The sequence below is a fragment of the Vidua macroura genome, chromosome 3, assembly GCF_024509145.1.
Source record: "Vidua macroura isolate BioBank_ID:100142 chromosome 3, ASM2450914v1, whole genome shotgun sequence".
NCBI classification, from domain to species: domain Eukaryota; kingdom Metazoa; phylum Chordata; class Aves; order Passeriformes; family Viduidae; genus Vidua; species Vidua macroura.
This window is the reverse complement of record NC_071573.1, coordinates 80993034-81013990: the sequence shown is the minus strand read 5'-3', so window position 1 is coordinate 81013990 and position 20957 is coordinate 80993034. Positions and strand designations below refer to the sequence as shown.

At 35.9% G+C, this 20957-nt stretch overlaps 1 protein-coding gene across 2 annotated transcripts in view; it reads right to left on the bottom strand.

The window, feature by feature from the left end:
- The window catches only part of ME1 (malic enzyme 1), a 152863-nt gene that overhangs the window by 76603 nt on the left and 55303 nt on the right, over positions 1 to 20957 (bottom strand). For both annotated transcript variants that reach the window (XM_053973257.1, XM_053973258.1), the window contains exons 4-5: positions 12730 to 12805; positions 11362 to 11523 (exon numbers count right to left, since the gene is read on the bottom strand). In XM_053973257.1, coding sequence (XP_053829232.1) covers positions 11362 to 11523; positions 12730 to 12805 — 238 coding nt within the window. The remainder of the gene's footprint in view (positions 1 to 11361; positions 11524 to 12729; positions 12806 to 20957) is intronic.

Genomic DNA, 20957 nt, shown 5'->3' with positions numbered 1-20957 from the left:
CTGTATTACATTTAACAGTCTGAGAGATCTCTCCTGATGTTAACATCTGTCTGCAGGGATAGGGACAATGCCAATTCCACAAATGCCTGTAATTTGAGTTGGAACTTGGAAGACACTCAGAACCATGGTTTTGGAGGAACATTTCATCAGACACAATTTTAGCATGCATAACTCTTTTACACAGTAAAACTGAAAACAAATGGTTGTCTGCATGCCAGTGGCATTTCTTGAAAAACTTAATCATTTGCCTATTGAGAAAACAATAGTCCTGAAGAATCCAACATCATTTAGGACTTCAGCACATTGTGCTGCATGTAATCACTAATATTTTAATATACAAACAATAGTCAGAAAGAAATCTGAGAAATTTCGTGTATTTTACTAAAGCATTTTCAGAAGAAATCTCACAAGAAATCTCCTAAAACTCCTGGTACCTACTTTCTATAAAAACTTTTCCTGAATCACAGAAAAGGCTCAGATGGACCATTAAGCTCCCTACACAACTGACACCCCACAGGCACCACAGACTTAAAGACTACAGTTTCTTCTTCATGAACCCCAGCTGCTACATGGCTAAAATCTCAGTCACATATCCTGTCACACATCAAGAAACATGTTACAGAGCCCTACACTTTGAAATACAGCTGATGGATAATGGGAACTGGAAGCAAGAGAAATAGATTATTATTGCAACCAAACCTTTAGAAGTTTCTTGCTCTCAAAAAACATGAGGGATGATGTGCTAAAACCTACTTGAAGGTCCAGCCATAAGGGCTTATAATAAATGACAGAAGGTGGCCAAACCATAATCTTTAAGAAGAGCCCAAACAGTACTCATGGCAGCCTATGTAGTACCCTAAAAACAAGTCTAGCTTCAGTAAAATGCTTTAGAGAGGTTGGAGATATTTATCTTTCTTTTTTCCTGTAGTTAGCAGGAGAGTAGCTATCTCAATACATTACATTTTTTAGCTTAATCAAGAGAGTGACAAGATACAGCTGCTTGGGGTGGTTTAAACACTTTAATACATCTAACTTTTCTATACTATTTTTGCAAACCAAGAAACACACATAATTTCCTTTATGTTCATGTACTTACATTTACAAATTTTGTTTAGGATAGGTAGCTGGAATGTCTAATTATAAGGATTCATCCAGCTTTCAAAACCAGACAAAAATACAGAAAAAAAAAAAAAACCCTAACAAACCTAAAATCAAAAAGCAAATCATCAACAAAGTGAATCAGCAAAGAGTAAAGACTTATTGTTTTGAAGATGACACTAGTAAAGGCTTGTTATTTATTAGCAGTATTCAGAAAAATGCCATCTTAATAATTTTCCTTCATCTGAAAGATTACAAAGATAACATAAGCCTTAAAAAAACCTTCAAAGACCTTTTTCTCTCATATTTAATATTATACTAATAAAGAGGATCTTGCTAATATTGTATCAGCTCACACGTTATCAGGGCAGAGTGTCTCAAGTACATCAGACTGAACAGAATTTTAACATATCAACAGATACCATTTACAGCACTGAAAATCTTGTTCTAGGTTACCAGCATATCTCATTTCTACACCAACAGTTCTGGTATTTAGTTTTTTTTTTTTTTCCATTCACACGTAACTATAAATCTCCATCACTTGTTGTGACCTCTCCTCAGTTTTATTAAACTTATATCTATTTATTTCATTTACTTCCATAAGCTATTTCCACATGGTCTTTCCTTTGACCCTGACATCCCTGTCTCCTGTGCTGACATTCAGACATTTTCTTTCTTAGAGCCAAATGGGTTGGACCTCTTCCTACAACAACAAGTCACATCAACAGTGTCCCCTGGACTGAAAAAAGTATGTTAATATTATTTTGGTGCTGGCATCTCAACTAAATATCTGTCATATCACTAGTAAAAAAAAAGAAAAAGTCATTCTGTGCACAAAGCAGACTTGCTAGTGCAAGGCCAACATTTGTAAGAGCACCTTTAGAATTCAAGCGTGACAAGCTTTGTCCCAGATGCTAGGCTGTCTTATGTGGAGCCATAAATAATACATATTTTCCCACCTTTTGTGATAATAGCTATATTTATGCCCATTCCTTCTCTTGTCTTCCCTGCTTCCTGTGAAATTGCTGACGAGGTTGACAGCAGTTACTGTGAAAGCCAATGAAAACAAACACTATCTGTTGCTGTCTTCTGAACATAAAGAATTGGAAATGTCCAATGTATCTTCAAACAAAGTCTGCCATCAATTTAGTCTATGGATATTCACGCATGCTATCCAAAATAAGCATTTCCAGATATGAATTTCTGCCTTCTTTCATAGATCCCCTTGCTCTGGAAAGTGAAGTAAGAAGAAATTAAATGGACTGACAGTAACATCAGTACACAGCTCATTCTCTCTAGTGTCAGCTGAAACTGAGATTTAAATCCTGTGTCACCACTTATATTCTTTCTTCTAAAACCCTTCCCTCTTCAGCTTCTCAGGTCTTAAAAATCATTGCCAACACATTGTTTGATAAACGTGAAAATCTGAGGCATCACCTAGTTTTGTCACATTTTCTGTGGTCTAAAGAAATAGAACATTTCACAAAAGAAATAATCATAAACAGCAAATTTCACGATAATAAATTAACAGTCTCAGAAAAAGAATACCATCTATTCCTAGCCAAAATGACAATATTTAAAGGATGAAAATAGATCAAAAGTAGCAGACAATTGCTGAGATCTTCTCACGCACTAAGCAATGGAATGGTATTTCTCAAAGAGCAGTGGAATGACACTTCTCAAAGATATCAAGAGTTTGTTTAATAAGAGGTTGACATAAGTTCAAAACCAAATTTCAGTCTCTGTAAAAGTCCCCTGAGTAACACAGTAACCACATATCAGATGCAGAGAGAGGCAAGTGAAGTGCAAATTGAGTATGAATTCATGTTAGGTAACTTAAGAACCTATACTGGATACTCCTACATCTAAACTAGTCTAGGCTCTTTTTATAGTCAACAAGTAAAAAAATATGTTAAAAATGGTTTTAAAATAAAATTTATTAGACTGGTTTGAGACAGTTCCTTTAAAAGAAGCAGCACTTGTTCCCCTTACAAAATTAGCCTAGGAGGACTAGCTTAGGTAGAGATGACAAGCTCCACATCTCTTTATAAGTCTTTCTGAGCTTACCTGGTTTGGCTCTAGACTCTCAAGACTGATAATCAAACACAAGATTATAACTGTCCATTCCAATGAACCTTAAGTATGGGAAAGAAAGAGGCAGAAACATCACTGCCTGAGTGGGTATAGAGAAGTCTAGATTTGGGTTTAGTATACAGGCAACATGGAAAGGCTGGATGGTTACAAGAAGACTGCAAACACATCTTTAGTATTTTATGGAAGCATAAGAGAACTTTAGGAAAGGCAATTTAGAATGATGGTGGATGAAAGTCTGGCAACTAAAATATACAAGTGTATTATTTTATGCATCTTAAAAAGATAGTATGTACTTGAAAGTATCCTTTAATTTAATTATACTGGAACAACTGGATGAATTTTTAAAAATGCAGTAGCATTTTGTTGTACAATAACTACATTAAGTCCCTGGTGGAAAAAAAAAAACCAAACTTTCCCCACTGTTTTTTATATATTTATAAAGGACTGTAAGTACTTTTGCTACTGGTAGGAAATGAGGATCAAGGTATTTTTCACCCTCTATTAGGGTAAAAGAAGATGAGTACTATAACAGTAGCAATGTAAACACAGAATTCCTTTCTCCTGCAATAGTAAAGAACAAAGGCCTTTACACATGACTGCAACATTAAAGAAAATGCTGATAGTACATATTCTGAAACAAAGGAAAATATTTAAAGAGAATAAATATTCAAAATCCAGGCCCATTTATATTTGAATTTTATTGGTAAAAGCACTGGTACTCACAGCTGCTGATGTATGCCTAACAAAATATGAGAAAAACAGCTAAACAGAAACAAGAGAGGAGACACAGTATGTTCCCCTGGGAACACCATGGTGAAGAATAGCAAATGATCTTCTACATTTGAAAATAAGTCAAAACTTTTAACTGCTCTAAATACTGTGGGAAATGCTGTTCCCCTCTGGGCACAATTACTTCATAAAAGGGGTAGGCAATGTTTTGTGTTCCAGCTCTCTTAATATATCATTAGTAGAACGCATCCCCTAGGAAACAGAAGACATTTGTACACAGTCTTCTTGAAGGTTTAATATAGCCACAGAAATATACAGTAAGACAGAAGATACAGAAGAAAAAGTAATTAAAAATTGCAGAAGGCTAGGGACAAAACAGACTACAAACTCAAAGAGGTTGTCTTGAGAAGACTAAAACACACTGGAAATCTCAGTATCTTGGGTAAATCTAGATTTATTACTACATTTAAAAATTCTCAACCCATCTGAGTTAAAACACTGAGTAAAAATAACTTAAGAAATTTTCAAGTTGTGAATGTATTACAGACATATTGTAGCTATTCAATAAGAGCATTAAAGAGCAAGGAAAGGAAAACTCTCAAAAATTACTGAAGAACATCTGCTGTCAGATACTCATGATCCAGTCAAACATGTCACCCACCAGTCCCTGCACTGAGGGAAAATGGTGTGCCTTGTAAGTGCCATCCCTTCTCCAGAGCATTTTTTAAGTCTGCAAGTGTAATATGGATGCTGGCACAGTTCCAGGTGTCCATGTTACATAAATAAAGCATGTTTAGGAGAGATTGATGATGCCATATTTATTTTAGACTTGGACCTTTTGAAACACACTGGAAAGGTAACACTAAACCCCTCAAATTTTACAATAAGCATCTATAAAATCAGTGTCCATTCCCTCTTCTAATACAAACTCAGTCCACTTCAAATAACTGAATAGATTTAAAAGCAGACTACTGATTCTGACAAAATAAAACAGTGTGGGATTTTTTTTTCCTATACAATGGGCTAGACAGGACTTTAAGTTCAGATATCACTCAACTTTGCAATATTTCTTAACACTGAAGAGAGAATGGAAAAAATTACTCATGACACTGACTCTAGAGAAACTAGTATCTAATCACGTTATTTTCTTGCCAACTCGAAGTTCAGGAAGGGGAAGAAAAAGGAATGGTCATCTATTTTCTCCCCTCCTCAAGTGCTGACTGTATACTGCCAGGGAAGGCAGTACACCAGCAATATCTAAGAGGAAAAAATCCACTTGTAAAATAAAACTTAACTGGTAAAGGAAAGTGTAATTATCTCCTACCAGACAGCCACAGACAGGCAGCAACCAAAAAATAAAAAATATACAGAAGATTTACTTCATCAATAGTTTTACAAATGTTAATTAATGCTTGGAACTCAGCACCACTGAGCCACAGCATTACCTCTGAGCACTTTCTTTGGCCTGACTATTTTGTAGAGCATATAAAAAAAAGCCTCTTTCCATCACCCAGGTTAATTTGGCCAGTAACATTTCAACATACATAAATGAAAACCTGCACATCTGGAAACCTGTTTTAACCACACATAGTGTCATTTGTATTGCAGAAACATGCAAAAGTACTGGGAACACACTGGAGAATATAACCTAGAAATGAGATTCTCATATATGCACCAGATACAAAAATAGACTCTTTTTATATAGATGGGACCACCCTCTATTCATAGAATTCTGGAAATGTTACTGCTATGTTATAGTAAAACTGTCACTGAAATGTCTCCAGTTCTAACAATCATCATTCAAGGGGAAGGTCACAGGACCTTTTTAAAATCAGAGAGCATAATCATCCCCATTACGTATTTACTACATTTTTTAAAAAGTGTAAAGTGCAACTACTCTACATATGAATGCAAATTGTGATTGTCTTTTATTTAGAAATCCCTGCAGCTCTGCACAATTTAAATTATTTACTTGACACATTTATATCTTTAGATTTTTAAGGTATGAAATTGCAGGTTTCCTCTATAATCAGTTTTCTACTGTCCAGGTTTCTATTTTGGTTGAAATATGAATAAGAAAAGGAAGTTTGTTTCTATTTTCTCATCAGCTTTCATTTGCACATTTTTGTGTAGGTACTGCTCAAGAATATGAATCTTGGAAGGCTAGTACTAATTCTTACAACAATTGGAAATAATGTGGGGAAATACAGGAAGCTAACTAGGATAAGCTGAAAAGCTGAGCTTGAATTTGCACCTCAGCTTTTCTGGACTGTATATTCCAGCACAGATGCCTGTAACTCCTCCAGAGGAGTTGGAACTGCTATCCCAGGCATGCTCACTGACCTATTTAGGGCAACTGTGAGAACCATCACATTCCTGCACTTCAATATTTTAGTAAGTTAAGAGGAAAAAAATATTCCAAAACAAGCATGCAGGAAACAACTTGAAATAGCAACCCACAAGTCCCTGAACTGTCACACAGGAAGGAGTAGCTGCCCTAGCAGCTGCCCTGCATATTTCTCCCTCTTGTGCACTTTTCAGTGCTTAAATCATAGAATTATAGAATTACTTAGGTTGGAAAATACCTTTAAGATCAGTGAGTCCAACTGTTAACCCAGCACTGCCAAGTCCAGCACTAAACTATGTCTCTAAGCACCACAGCTGCATAGCTTTTAAATACCTCCAGGAATGGGGACTCTACCACTTCCCTGGGCAGTCTGTTCCAATGTTTAACAACCCTTTCTGTGAAGAAATTCTTCCTAATATCCCATGTAAAACCCTCCTGGTGCAGCTTGAGGCCATTTTCTCTCATCCTATCTCTCATTTGGAGAAGAGACCAATGCTTTTTAAAAGTAAACTGGCCATCATGATTCATGTGCACAGTAAGGGCATATATATGTGACCAATGAGCTTTTTAGCCATGCCTACACAGGGCAAGAGAATGTTTGTGTGTCCAGCTTCCTTGCAGCCCTTGCAGCTGGAATGATCTCTGACCCCTGGGCAATCCACATGGCACTGTGCTGGTGCTCAGAGCACCACAATCTCTCCTGCTAGAAACTGCCTGTGTAAAAATTCCTTTCAATATGAGCTGTCCTGGCTCTACCACACTGTGTAAAGGTACTGTTTGAAAGAGCTGAATACTTTCTACCTAAACTGAAATTTATGGTATATAGTTTAAATTTAAAGCTAACACACAATCTTTCCAAATCTCCCACAACTGGCCATTGCCAGTATTGAATTTACACATGTGATTAGTTTAGAATTGGGCAGCCATGAACTTGTCAAAGCTTCTTTTCTAAGGTATCAAATAAACACAGGTCTCATTCCTCTGCTAAGTATCCAGTGTTAGATTAAATTTTTTATGGTCAAAATAAACTCTTTCACCATTAGTTTGACTTCTATATAACACAAGGCATCAGTCTTGCTAGATTTCATTACTCCTCTGTCTGGATAACAGTAGTTTAACTAGACCATGTCTCTTTTGTGACCCTTGAAAAATAAAATATTGCCTCCAAGTCACTGATAAAGATATAAACATTGCAGAGCTGAAAAATCCCCTGAGATATCTTAAACCCACAGGTATTTTATTATTCCTCACAGAAATACATATTTTAAATTGCATTTTCTTCAATAACACAGGAGGCCTGCTTTGCTTTTTCATTAGTTTTGTTTCTTAAAAGAAACAGTAAAAATTCAAATGTCTTTCAAGGGTAAAAAAATAAGTCAACCAAAATTCTGTAAACTCTCATTGGACCATGATCACCACATTTTCAAAAAAAACCTTACCTTTAATCCAATCTTCCTGATTTTTTTCAATTCATCCCAGATACACCTAAGAAAAAACTAGTACTTCCTCCACAGCCAGCTCAGCATGGTACAGAGAAAGCTTCTACCACATTAAAAAAAAAAAACAAAAAAAACTGACAGAGCATTATTTGGAATTCTGATTTAAGGATCTTGATAAACTTTTAAAGCTTTTTCAACATATCCATTTGCTGTTAATAAAACGGGAAATAGGACTTCTTGCCAAGACAGATAAAACTTATATTTAAGAAGTATCTACCATATTTACAGGGACAATCTAATACCTCCATAGGTACCATCACTAAGGAAAAGCATCAGGAAAAACAGAAAACCTCATTCTTACTATTTGTAGTTATTTTCATTATTTTTCTTTAATGTCTTTTGCTTTTTTTACTGCCTATAAAGATAGTTTTTGACCTTGATTTCTATTACTAGGCTTTGCTGTTTGGTTGGTTTTTATTGACCTGCCAGTTTTCACATCCTTGTAAGCCACACTGATTTTGACTGACAAACCAACAAGACTTGTCTCAACGTTGTTTATTTCATGAGAGTTTATTCACATCTTTTAAGCAGAAAATAATCATCACTCTAATTTTGATGCTTAAATGCTTCCCTTTGATCCAGCTTGATTGTTTCCACCATCCTTAAACCATCCCCCTTCCAGTGCTGAACATGTGTTTCAGGTAGATCTCCACTACATTGCAGCTGTATCTTGACAATTATTCATTTTTCTTCTACCGTCTATTTCTTTAAACATTGCAAGGTGATTTAACATGTAACTCTGCACAATTAGATGAACATTCAGGATCCAGAGATCATACCACCTCAGGATTTCCAACAACACTTTCATATCAGCACTCAGACTAATGCCTAAGCATGTTTTCACTGTATTGAAATCCCACCTAAGAAGCATCATCCTCACACCTAAAATATACACTGGTAACGCATAAGTTTTAGTGAGATTGCCATGGTTTGTATTAAATAACTAGCAGTACTCCAAATAATATTTTAAATGCTTTGAATAAAAATGTTCCTCAGTAATTACTTGTCCTGTCAATACCTTAGAAAACAGGCCTGTTATTTTTGGCAGCAGTCAACACTGCTTCTTTTGGACACTCAGTCCTACACTGACTACATGGAACCATTTACTGGCTTGGTCACACGGGACTTTCTACTAGGTCAAGTTTTTAACCATAAATAAGCAGTTTTCATTTCTCTTGCTTATTAGCTAGGCAGTTGTGTAAAAATGCTCTACTTGCTTCTCTTTTCTCTCCTTGATTTTATGAGTAACAGGAAAATATCCTAGCTAAAAATGCCTCTGCTAAAACTAACAGTAACAAGGACTTTAATGACCATCTCAAATTGAGTGAGTTGCTCCTCAAAGTTAGTGGTTTGAGTTCTGCACACAGCAAAACAATATAGGATGAGAGCTTGTGAAGTTGGGTTTTTTTGCAATCTGCTTTTGAGTAAGAATTAATCTTTCTGGATAATTTGCAGGTTGTGCACCTCCACGTTACAGTTGCCAAAAGTACATTTTTAAAACTTCCTTTGAAGCAGGGAGGCCCCCACAGAATGGGAGAAGGAACTAATCTAAATGAAAAACATCTGCACATTTAAAAAAACACATTCAGCATAATTATTATTTATATATGCACAAGTTGTCAGAGCGATTTCTATTGTATCTTACTATGGAAAATCCTGACTAGACTAAGAAAATACACTTATTTTTTCAAGAGGTTTAGCTTTAAAGATAAGGAATTTCAATACAATTCCATGCCAGCTTGGCCTAATATAATCAGCTTAGCGAGCAAAATGTGGATGCTTTTTAGCAATTTCAGTTCTCTGTAGTGACTCATCAACTGGTAACATGAACATAAGTGTTAAGGAGGGAACAGGGATGTGCCACTGGGTGAGAGGAAGAGTGCTGAAGGAAAAAACTAAGAGAGATGGTGCCCCAGGATCCCTAACTTTGACTAAAGAAGTCTGAGAACTGTATCCAAGCTCCCATTTATGAATCCTATCAGGCCCATGTCAGGTAATCAATTAAGGGGTACAGCAACAAAGTCACACTTGTTCACATCCCAAGAGCTGAATGCAGAGATCTGATTCCCTCCTAATAAGAAGCCTTATCCCAAAATGAAAAAAAACCCAAAAGGCATCCTCCTGATCAGAAAGTATTTCAGAGCATCAACAAACTTCAGGTCACACAAATTTTATGCACATGGTAATACTTTGTGTGCAACTCTTTCATAGACATTGAACCCAATGCTTAATCACAAGAACAGTGACATAAAAGTTGGGCTACTAGCATGGATAAGCCTGTTTTGCTGATGCTGTGTGTATATATAGGTGTTTGATAGCTTTCAAGCAAATAATATGCTACAAAAAATTAAAATTAGAATGAAACAGAAGCATAAAAGCAAAATGAAAAGCCTACAGCTGATGCAATTAACTGCCTAGAAACATTCATTAATAGATTACAAAACTGGCCCAACTGCTCAAAACCAAAATAACTGCTCAAACCAAAAATAAAAATGTTTTATAGCTAATGAGACTTATATGTTAATTGATATGGCTACTTGCTACAGTGTTCAGATACATCTCACAAGAAAGCCTGTCTGCTTTTAGAAGGGGGCTCTGGTGGGACAGAGAGAGAGGGGAGCAGACATTTCTTGTTCAGTAATGCTTTCATCAGGCATTGCCTAAATGACCCCACTGGGGCAGGGGTCAGGGTGTGTGTAAAAAGCTGAAGATGCACACACCCAACCCAACAATCCAGAAGCCCCAGCAAAATTTACTGGTGCAGGAATGCTTTGTTTAGCTATAATACACATAAATCTCTGATCCAGTTACCATGCATGAAGTTTAACACTTGTATCATTTATAATACAACCTCTCTATTTCTACAAAAGTGTAAATACATTGCAGGTGATCTTCTTTCTAATTTGACATTGTCCAGAGCCTTCAAGTATTCAAATATTCTTTCAGACAAAAAAAAAAAAAAAAAAAGGGAAGATCAAGGCCAAGTAATTAACCAGTAATCCCAAGAGTACTGGAAAGAAGAGAGCCAAATTTCAACAAGTTTAAATCTGAATTTCACACAAAAGGGAAGCCAAGTTAAGGAGGGTAAGGTCCACCTACTTGAAGCACTAGAACCTCACTTGGGGAAAATTTACAGTGTTTTTATAACTAAAGGGAACATATTACTGAATTACATAAACACACCTTGCCAGCACAGATCAGACTACAGCCTCAAGCAGTTCACCAAAACGAGGGGCATAGTTATTCTGAACCTGAATTCAAAATTCATATCAGAAATCACTGTAGAGAAATTCTCTGACAGAAGTGGAGAAACAATACTGCCTTAAATTATATTTTTACCTCTATCATCCCCCTCTTCTTGAGACCAAATTTCATGTACCACATTTTAACACGTACTGTGTATGCAGCACATTTTTAGAGACAACAGTGTCCTTAATTACTTAAACCTTACAAAACAGTCTACACTGCATTAGGATCAGTATATCTACACTGTATATTAGGATAAGATATTTTCCTTACAACTTTTTAGCTTGCAAAGAATTAAAGCCCGTATTGTAACAAAAACCCCTCAGTACACCTCAGAAAGGGATTTACCTCGTTATCTGTTCCCACATCCAACATCACTGGTAGACACTCATAAGGTTTTACTCCACCACATGCTGTATAAAGTGCCAGTTTACCAACAGGAATGCCCATTCCATAACAGCCAAGGTCTCCAAGCCCAAGAATACGTTCACCATCAGTCACCACAATAGCCTGGAGGAAGAAATGAAAGCATTGTAAAAATCACTTCCTTGCTTGTATGTACCAAGCATTCCATTATTTTCTTACCATTGTTTTTTATTTTACATGTATAAACTGTAACAGGTGTAAACAAATCAATAGTACAATAAAAGCAAAAAATTGTTTTATTATATTTTAGTGTGGTTTTGTTACACTATTTTAGACTCTTGCTTCACTGTTAATAGGACTTTCATGTAAAACTTTTAAGAATACACAAGAGAGGTATTTAGCATTACATTACAAGAGAACTGGCATTGTTCCCTCTCACATTTTTCTGTCAACAGTATGAAAACAGAAGAGGAAGGGAAAGGAAGTTATCCACAAAAAAAGAAGAACCACCAACTCCTGGGTTTTGTCATGTCTGTTTTCAGCAGAACCAGAGCCAGTCACTCCTACTAGCCTTTGTCAGGGCTGTCTACAACCACCTGATTCTTACCCTTCAAAGATGTATGTCTTCCTCTCTTGAGTAAACAACATACTCCATCATACTTATACATATCAGGAAGCATGTGCTCTCATTGACAGAAATATAATAACTTAGTAAACCCCAAAAACTGTCTATGCTAATAAGAAAGACTTTTCATAATAAAGGAGAGAAGCTCAGTATGGCAAACAGCTGACAACACAATAACTTTCTTGTCATACTCGGTAGCAAGCCATTTTAGTTGGAAATTGAAGATTTTTTTTATGACAGATCATGAAGCACTGTAGGTGGAAAACTATTAACTCAAACTCTAGAATGGGGTTGCCAAGAGATCATGTGGGGTCTCTACCCTTGGTGATACTCAAAATTCAGAGGCTGGACATAGCCCTGAGTAATCTGTCCTGGCTGACCTCATTTGAGCAGGAGGATGGCCTAGATGAGTGCCTTCCTACCTCAACCATTCTTTGATTTCCTGAAATGCAGAGAAAGTATTCAGGTTTGTTGTTTGTTTGTTTTTTTTTTTTACATAATATTCAATGTAATTGACCGATTAATCAGTAAAGAACACCTATAGCTAAAAAACTAAGTGTTTAAATGCCTCAAACTTTGGCTGTAACAGCATTCTTTCTGTTGAAAAAATGAATTAAGAAATCAACAAAATCTAAATTAATAAAAAGCTTATAAAATTATCTTAACTAATTCATCTTGGGTACAAAACAACATCAGCTTTGTTATGCAACTAAAACTATACTTACCTTGATGACACTTTCTGGCCAGGATTTAAGCATTGTAGCAATGTGACCCCGGTCATGAATAGAAATAAAAAGACCTCTGCAAATAAAAACAATACTCTTCATATAAAGAGTTAACTAAATCATTACAAATCAATGTAATATAAATAAAGTAAGTAAAACCGAATCAAATCATACATTAAATCTATGCAAATGTGTTCCCAGCATACATAAATTCAGTTCAATTATAAGAGCTTAATTTTGTATGAATAAGTAAATTAATCATCTGCATTTAGAAGTCAGAGAACAAGTAACTTAGCAAAGATTTACTGAGCAGAGAGAACCTGTAAGATTCCTTTCTGAAACCAGCTCACTCAGCACTTGATCTGTTCACGTGTGTTCATTAGTTGTCCCTGATCACAAAATGAGTTCCTCTTATGACAGTGATCATTACTGCCCCAGCAGTCCTAACATTTACAGACAAGAATAGGCCAAAGCTTTAAGCTATGAACAAAACCTGAAATAAATCAGATATTATCATTACATAAAATAAATTGCTCACAGTGCATGTGTTTGGAAAATAGTCTCCCTGTTTCATTAGATTGCCATTTTGTGTCTAGAGTTCATTTAATTCTATTTCTTATCTACTTCTTTCATGTGAGATAGCAGAAAAATGCCATCTCTCAAAACCCATGAATGCACTTAAATGCAATCTCTCAAAATGCACAAAGAAAACATCAATTAAGACGCCCATGCCAAAGATGCCTTCTTGTAATTACATTTTGCATTACTAAGTATAAGGCATTATCTTCCAGAATTATTCTCAAGCATTTCCTGTTGCCTATTTTAAAAATTTTAAAGCTAAACTTAGAGAAAATTATTGAAAAAAAATAATTTAAATCTAGGTCTACCAGAATATGACCTTATATTCATACAAATGAGTCTTATAGGTCTAAATAAAACTAAAAATCAGGAAAATCCTTATCAGATATGACTGCATATATACCAAGTCAAGCAAAAAATCTCCTGCAGTGTTAAATGTATACTAACCAAGACAGCAAAATTAGTCCAAACATTATATTTAATCTCATGTGTTTAAATATTTCAAACATATTAGATGATATGTTTATATACAGATTATCATGTGATTTATATTTTTATATTGAATTTTGTATTTAATATTTAAATGTCTTCTTTCCCTCTTTGATGACAAAACTATGCAACTGAAATTCTTTATTATTTAGGACAAAAAGCAATATAAACCAAACTGTGATTAACAAAAGTATTTCATTTTACACATTTTCCCCTAGATCTAGAAATTCTCTCATCCTGGCATTTCTAATTCATTCTCCTTTTGTGTCCATTTCCCATGCACAGAATTAACAGACCAGGCTGGATATTAACGTATCTCGGTTGTTTCTTAATAAGTAACATCCGTCAGCAAATTAATTTCTCCATCCCAGTGGAGGCAACAGGTCTTCAGGGACAGGAGGGTTAATTTTACCACACTTTGGAAAAGTCCTGGTATTTACTGCACACAAGCATATCTATTTGTGAGCCAACTACCTGAAAAAAAGATGTTCCTTAACAATGAAATCCATAAAACAGCAAAGAAAAATACATGATGCTTCCTTTCTGATGTATTGTACCGTGCATCATTTTATAAAACAGCCTGTAAACTGTTAAATCATAAAATACATCTCATCAAAATTGCTAGCCTCAAGAGACAGCTGTGACAGGTGAGTGTGTGAAAGCAAGCACAGAGTGCTGGAAGAAAGCAATCTTGTGGGATCACTCCTCTCCTTGTCTCCATTCTCCAATTAACACCAACCTAATAGATTTGTGTTAATGAAGCAAGATTTTGTATTGATTTTCTAAAGAGTCAGAGCCCAGCCCAGTGTGCCTAAATGCCCTCTTCCTTGCAAGCTAGGGAGAGAGGTCACCATGGAATAAATTCCCCAGCAGAGAAAAATAAAGGCAGGGTGGCTGCTCCAGAAGGGATTTTGTTAGAACATTTGTAAAGACTTTTGAATATGTATTGAGAGCGTATTTCAGATTTCTGTTCAAGCAGGATCAGATTCAAACCACAAAGGAAAATAGAAGCTGAAATGTAAAGAGTGATGTCAAAAGCATTTCACTCCTCTCTTTCTCCCTCTTCCTCCATTATTTCTGTAGTTTAGTAAGACATTTCTGGATACGCTGGCCTGACCAAGAAGATGCTCTTAAATTTAAGGGAACAGAATAAGAGAGATGATTTTTTAAATTATTTTATCTGGATCTCTTTTTGCTATCTTTCATTTCTTTAACTACAACACTTTTCTCTGTAAAGTACTCTCTGCAAGTAAGTTCACCAGGTTGGTAAGAGGAGCCCTGACTTGCAAAGGTGTCAGACACAAGAATACTCAGCCAGTACTACTGGGATTAATTCACTGGCAATTCTACCTGCAGATAGCCATCAAAACGTAGCACTACATGTGTTTTTTTTTTATTTTCTATGAGGTCATGCTATAGCCAGGGGAAGTACCAACTGCCTAAGTTTATTTTAAGTGGGATGGGGCTGAGAAGCTGAAAAGGTAGCCAGCAATCTGGCTACCTAGCAGACATTATAGTTATTTTGGGGCTGTCATAGCACAGCTACAAGAAGAATGAAGCATGAGGCAAGCCAGATGATTTAAACTGGATTCAGTTCTACATGGATTTCAATCTAGAAATATGACTGAATTATCCATTTCAGTATAATGTTAATGATAAAAATAAGCACTGTCATGCCAGTGATGCACACCCTGCTCTGCTGGACGAGGAAGAGATGGCCAGCAGGATGTGCATCTGTCTGACAAAGCACTTCAGGATGGGGCTGCTAAAGCAGATGGACAAGTAATACATATAATCACAATGGAGAAAGAAGCAAGACACAGGGAAAATATTATGGGGAAAAATATGCTGCTTGTAGTCACATGTATGTGCACATACATGCACATATGCGTGCACATACTCACATTTCTAAGAAGAAAAGCAACTCATGGGGAAGCAGGATTAATTTCTCTTGCACACACTTTCAGAGCAGTCCAGTTGGCAAGCTCACTGGAGAAGCAACTGTAGTTTTTACAGCACAGTGTGGTCCTTTCTATTTTAATTGGTATCTCAGTTATACATACTATCTTTTCTTGCAAGGCAAGAAGGCCAATCACCAGAACTGTGAGTTAAAACTGTTCTGAAGCTTGCAGCCTCAGATCAGTTCTGATTAATGTGTTCATTTTGAACACGGTGCAGTACAGATTGTCTTGCCTAAACACATATGATAGAACTTGCCTGAGCACAAATGCAGAAGTCCTCATCTAGAAACAGTTTGCCCCAGTGAACCCTCAGCTCAGTACTGGCTGAAACGAGCCCAGGCAAAGCAAGCATTGCTAGTAACACCCACTTCAGCTAGCCAGAAAAAGTAGGAAATTACAGCAGAGGAGTAATTAGGCAAAGAAGTAACTATGCCTCTTTTCTTCTCATCACACCAGCTGCAAGACCGAAGAGTAGGAGGGGGAGCCCACATGAAGACATCAAGATCCACTCAACAAAGGGTGGATCTACTTCGGGTCACTGAGCTCACTACACTGTAGCAAAATTTACCAGTTATGTGGAGGTCATTCTACAGCACATTATTTGGGTCTGTTTTATTAAAATTCTAATCTATGAGAACAAAGTCAACAGAATTAAATGGAGCATTTGTTTATTATGTTTCGAGGAAGCAATGATCTACCAGCAAAGTATTTGTCTATTTTCTATTAAAGAACAGTTTAGGAAAATGTGTCACTGTAACAGAATAATCCTTTCTTTCCTCTTATAACAACAGGAGGCAATCTTAACATGTCTCAGAAAATGCCAAACATGTTTAATGAAGAGAAGTTCAGACTTTTCTCACAACCCTACAACCCTACATATTCAAGACTGTTATTTGAATTATGAACTGTACATAGAGCTAGAGTAGAGGTGACTTCACTTCCCCAGGCAGCCTAAACCAACAAGCTTAATAATAATAACAAAATAAAATTTAAAAAAATCTCAGGGGCAAGACAAAGTTTATTTCTGAGCCTAGAATCTTCCAAACTTCTGCACTTGGCAGAAAGAGGCAAACTACTTCCCTGGTCCCCGTTGAAGTTCCCTCCTATTTTTAAAATCATAAAAAGCAATACAATACAAACTTTGTACTAGGAACTAAGAGTACTTCTATCCTCCCCAAAGAACATTCTGCTCTTTTTTCACCACATTTCCAATTGTGACTGTTTAATGTGGTCTCATTTCTTCATATAAACGTCCTCAAAGTTTTCATTACATCTTACCATATCAGGTTCCTTTGCATTGCAAGACCACTGAGGCCTAATAAATACAAGAGATGGGCTGATTTAAGAAATGCAGCTGTTGACAGCTTTGCTTATTTTCTTCACCTTTCCCTCTGTACAGGGATGAATTTCATTACTTTGCAATACACAGGTATGTTTTTCAATATATAAAATAGTTGATAGCAGCTGAAATAGCAGCTGCTACTGACTGTCAGCCTGAATTCATCAGTGTTAAAGAAACCTGGGCTTTACATTTTCTACATGTGGCACACTCAAATCATATTTAAACATAAAAATTTGTAAGAAGCAATATAAAGACTAAATCAAAAACAAAAATCAAAAATAGGACAGGAGCATTAAGAAAACAGTAGGTACCGCTAAAACCTCTGAATGTGTGGAGCTATACAAGAGCAACATGTAGTTCATAAAAACTACATGAATTCTATTTATGAATTCTAGCAGCATATAAATGACAATGAGGGTAAGATGCTAATCCTGAAAAGACATTAAAGTTTATAAATATTATGTGTTATTTCATGCTGAGCATTTGGTCTTTTAAATGACTACTGATTATAAAATTTATTTTGTAGAAGACATCAAATATTCTGAAAGACAGATGCTAACATGCCAACTCCACTTTGCTATACATAAAACAATAGTGAGAGCCTCATATATTTTTATAGCGACTCAAATGCCCAATTTGGCATAAGAGTGTAGTGAACTGATTAAAATACAGAAAAACACAGTCTTCATAATCCTTGTAAATGGGAAATGCTTATGTCAAGGGGTCTGAACTGTCTATCTTCAGCTACAGGAGAAAACCATTTTAAAACCAGCATTTAGTTTTATTTCAAGCATCTCTTCTGATAAACACTGTTTCATGACAGTCTTCATCCAGTGTTGGCAGCCCCTGTAGCCTTCTTTCACATGTCCAAGTCCATCAAAGTTGCTCATCAATCCCTGTTAGTGAGTGTCATGCTCCAATAGTCATTACAGTTAAAAATAACATTTACAGAGAAGAGAGAAGTACATGTGGACCACTTACAGAACTGTACAGTATCCAATGTGAATTAGCCTTTAGAACAGGAAAGTGATAAAGTTAACCTGAAAGACAGCAGCTGTAAGCCTGGCATTTGAAAATATGACCTCAGGGGAATGAGGTTTCAGAAAAGAAACGATAAGGTCTGGAAAAGTAAAAGGTACATAACTCTAGTGACATAAAGATTCAGATGCTGGGAAAATCTTTTAGTACAAATGTTAAAACATTATTTAAAAATAAACTATAATGATAAAAAAATTTAAAATACAACTGGGATAGATAGTTACTTAAGATTATAATTTTTCTGATGCAAGCCCCAGCAAGTTGCAGCACTCTGGATGCTGCCAGAAGTGAATACAGTATCCACACTACACTCAAGCCTGCCCAAGATCTTCAACTAGAGTCTGTGGCTCTGCCTTGTTTCTTTGACAAATGACAATGGGCACCGTGTGCTTCAAAGAGACTCATCCAGGTGGCACTCAGTCAGAAGAGCTGGTTCAAACAACCCCACGGGTTCCAGGAACTTCCACATAAAACTCCTTCTGCCCACATCTTGGGCTTATTCAGAAAACCGATTTCAGGTCTCGGCACATTCCCTCTTGGACCTCATGTGGGATTAGGGAAGCAGGGAACCAGGGGCTGCTATTCCACAGTTTGCAACATAGTGAGTTATGTAACTTGCTGTAACAGTCCTGATAGACCTGTGGGCAGGGGCCCGATCACACAGACATTGCCCCATCTGCCCTTCAGCATCTGAAACAGGCTCCAGAGCTTGCATACATTTGCTAAATTGTAACATAACACAGCAGGTGACAGTGAAAAAATAATTACAAGCTGCCCATAGCAGTATAGACTGAAGGCAAATGACAAAGGAACAGAGAAAAAAAAAAAAAACTGCATCAGTCCTGTCTTATTACTTTTCTCCAAAGGTCTGGACTTTTTCAGCCTCTTGAGATTCTTGCTACCAAAGCATGTAATATCTATATTATGAGAGTTTGAGTGTACACAGATTTTTGCAAAAAGTATCCTTTTTTTCTTGAAACATTTTGCTTTTACTCTGTAAAATGTCCATCAGTTAGGCTCCAGAAATGGGCAAAGAAGTCAAGGCTTTGGTACAATAAAAAGCAACCCAGTGAAGTAATTCCTCAACTGCTCTCATTCAACCCCCAAAAAATTACACTGTAAAAATAATCGGAGTAACAGGATTACAAGCCTTACACTGGAAAACTTTAAAACCAATTTTACATGGTACCAAGAATAATTAAAGCTTGACATTTCACTAATAATCAAAAAATCTCTAGTTAATTTTGGAAACCACCATGTTCACCTCAAACTATACTAAAAATACTTCATAGTAAAAACTTCATGGACTTAGTCATTGCAGATGTTTTGCATTACTCATATAAAATACTCTTTACTAATATCTAACTATACTCTAGATATCTAACACTGTTTTTAATTTACTGCCTCACCTCCTCTGCTTGCACAGCATTTTGTGGTTTGAATGTCCAAACTAATGATGCATCCTTTTCATACAAAAAAAGACTAAATCAAATAATGTTTTTATAGTCACTTCTTAAAACATGAATTTATTGATTTTACTATATTCCTAAAGCATCACTAATCTAGACAATCAGCTTTTATATATTGTACCTTAACCACATAGCAGCTATTCAATGGGATGTGTTTGTTTGCAAACAAGAGGTAGACTCTGCAAAATACTATGGTTTAACCAGCAGGGCTCTTTTGCTCCAGAAGCTACTTAAATTCCTCTGACAGTTGCTCAATAAATAACTTAATTACTTACACTCTAATGGGCACAAATAGAAGTATTTGAAGACTGTGAATGAGAGAACGGTTTACCAGAGCCAGACCCATTCATTTTTAAGACAAAAAATAACCTACTGTTCTGTTTCAATAGCTATCATGTTTGTATTATTTTATGCTAATGTTAACTGCGTAGAAAGCCATCAACAAACAGCATCAACGGTGTTATCTACTAGGAATCTTGCAATGCTAGGGATGCTTTTCTAAAAAAAACCAAATTTTAAATGCTACTTAAATGTGAAATACTCAAACAAGTGAGATCATTATCCTTCTATTTATTTCAACAACTTGCGATGGCTTGGCTCATTGGAACATGGAAAATTTCCCATATTTAGATAATAACATCCTTTAAGCCCATTAACTGGCCTTTAAATTGCCATAATTTGCTCTCAGTAACTATCAACAGGGACAAAAGTGAAGACTTACTAAAAAATGCTTCTTCCTATGGCATGTCCTACCCAGCTTCAATGAAAAAGTCACTTCTGAAATGAGATATTATCTTCCATTTGTAGAGCTGACTCTAACTGCTGAAAATGAACACTCTGTAAAAGTAGAAATCTCCCTTTACCATTTGCACATTTTAAAAAATGCAAACAACCTGATGAGCAGCACTATTTCTGTATTTACTTCCTGTTAAACTTACAGCATGAATGAATGCATGAGACAGACCAATTGTTTAGTACTGTGTTCAATAACAACTTTTAACATGGGGGAAACACCTGCAGGTCCAACTCTATCTCAGACAGAGAAACTGAGAAGCAGCATGATTATTCTTAAGATTTATGTAATCTGATGTTAACAAAGTTCCAACACACCAGTTGTTTTCTGAAATTCACTCACACAAGAAGTATTCCGAAAAACTGAGGACATATATATTACCTATACAAAGTGGTTTTAATCATAGAAATTGAACATCTTTAAATAAAATGATTTTTAAAAAAATTATGATTTTCTGACTCAAAAATTACTAGAAGCCTTTATCATAAAATTTGAGAAAATAATTATAATAGATGGAACCCCAAAGAAACATTTTGGGCATTAAACATCTTCAATAT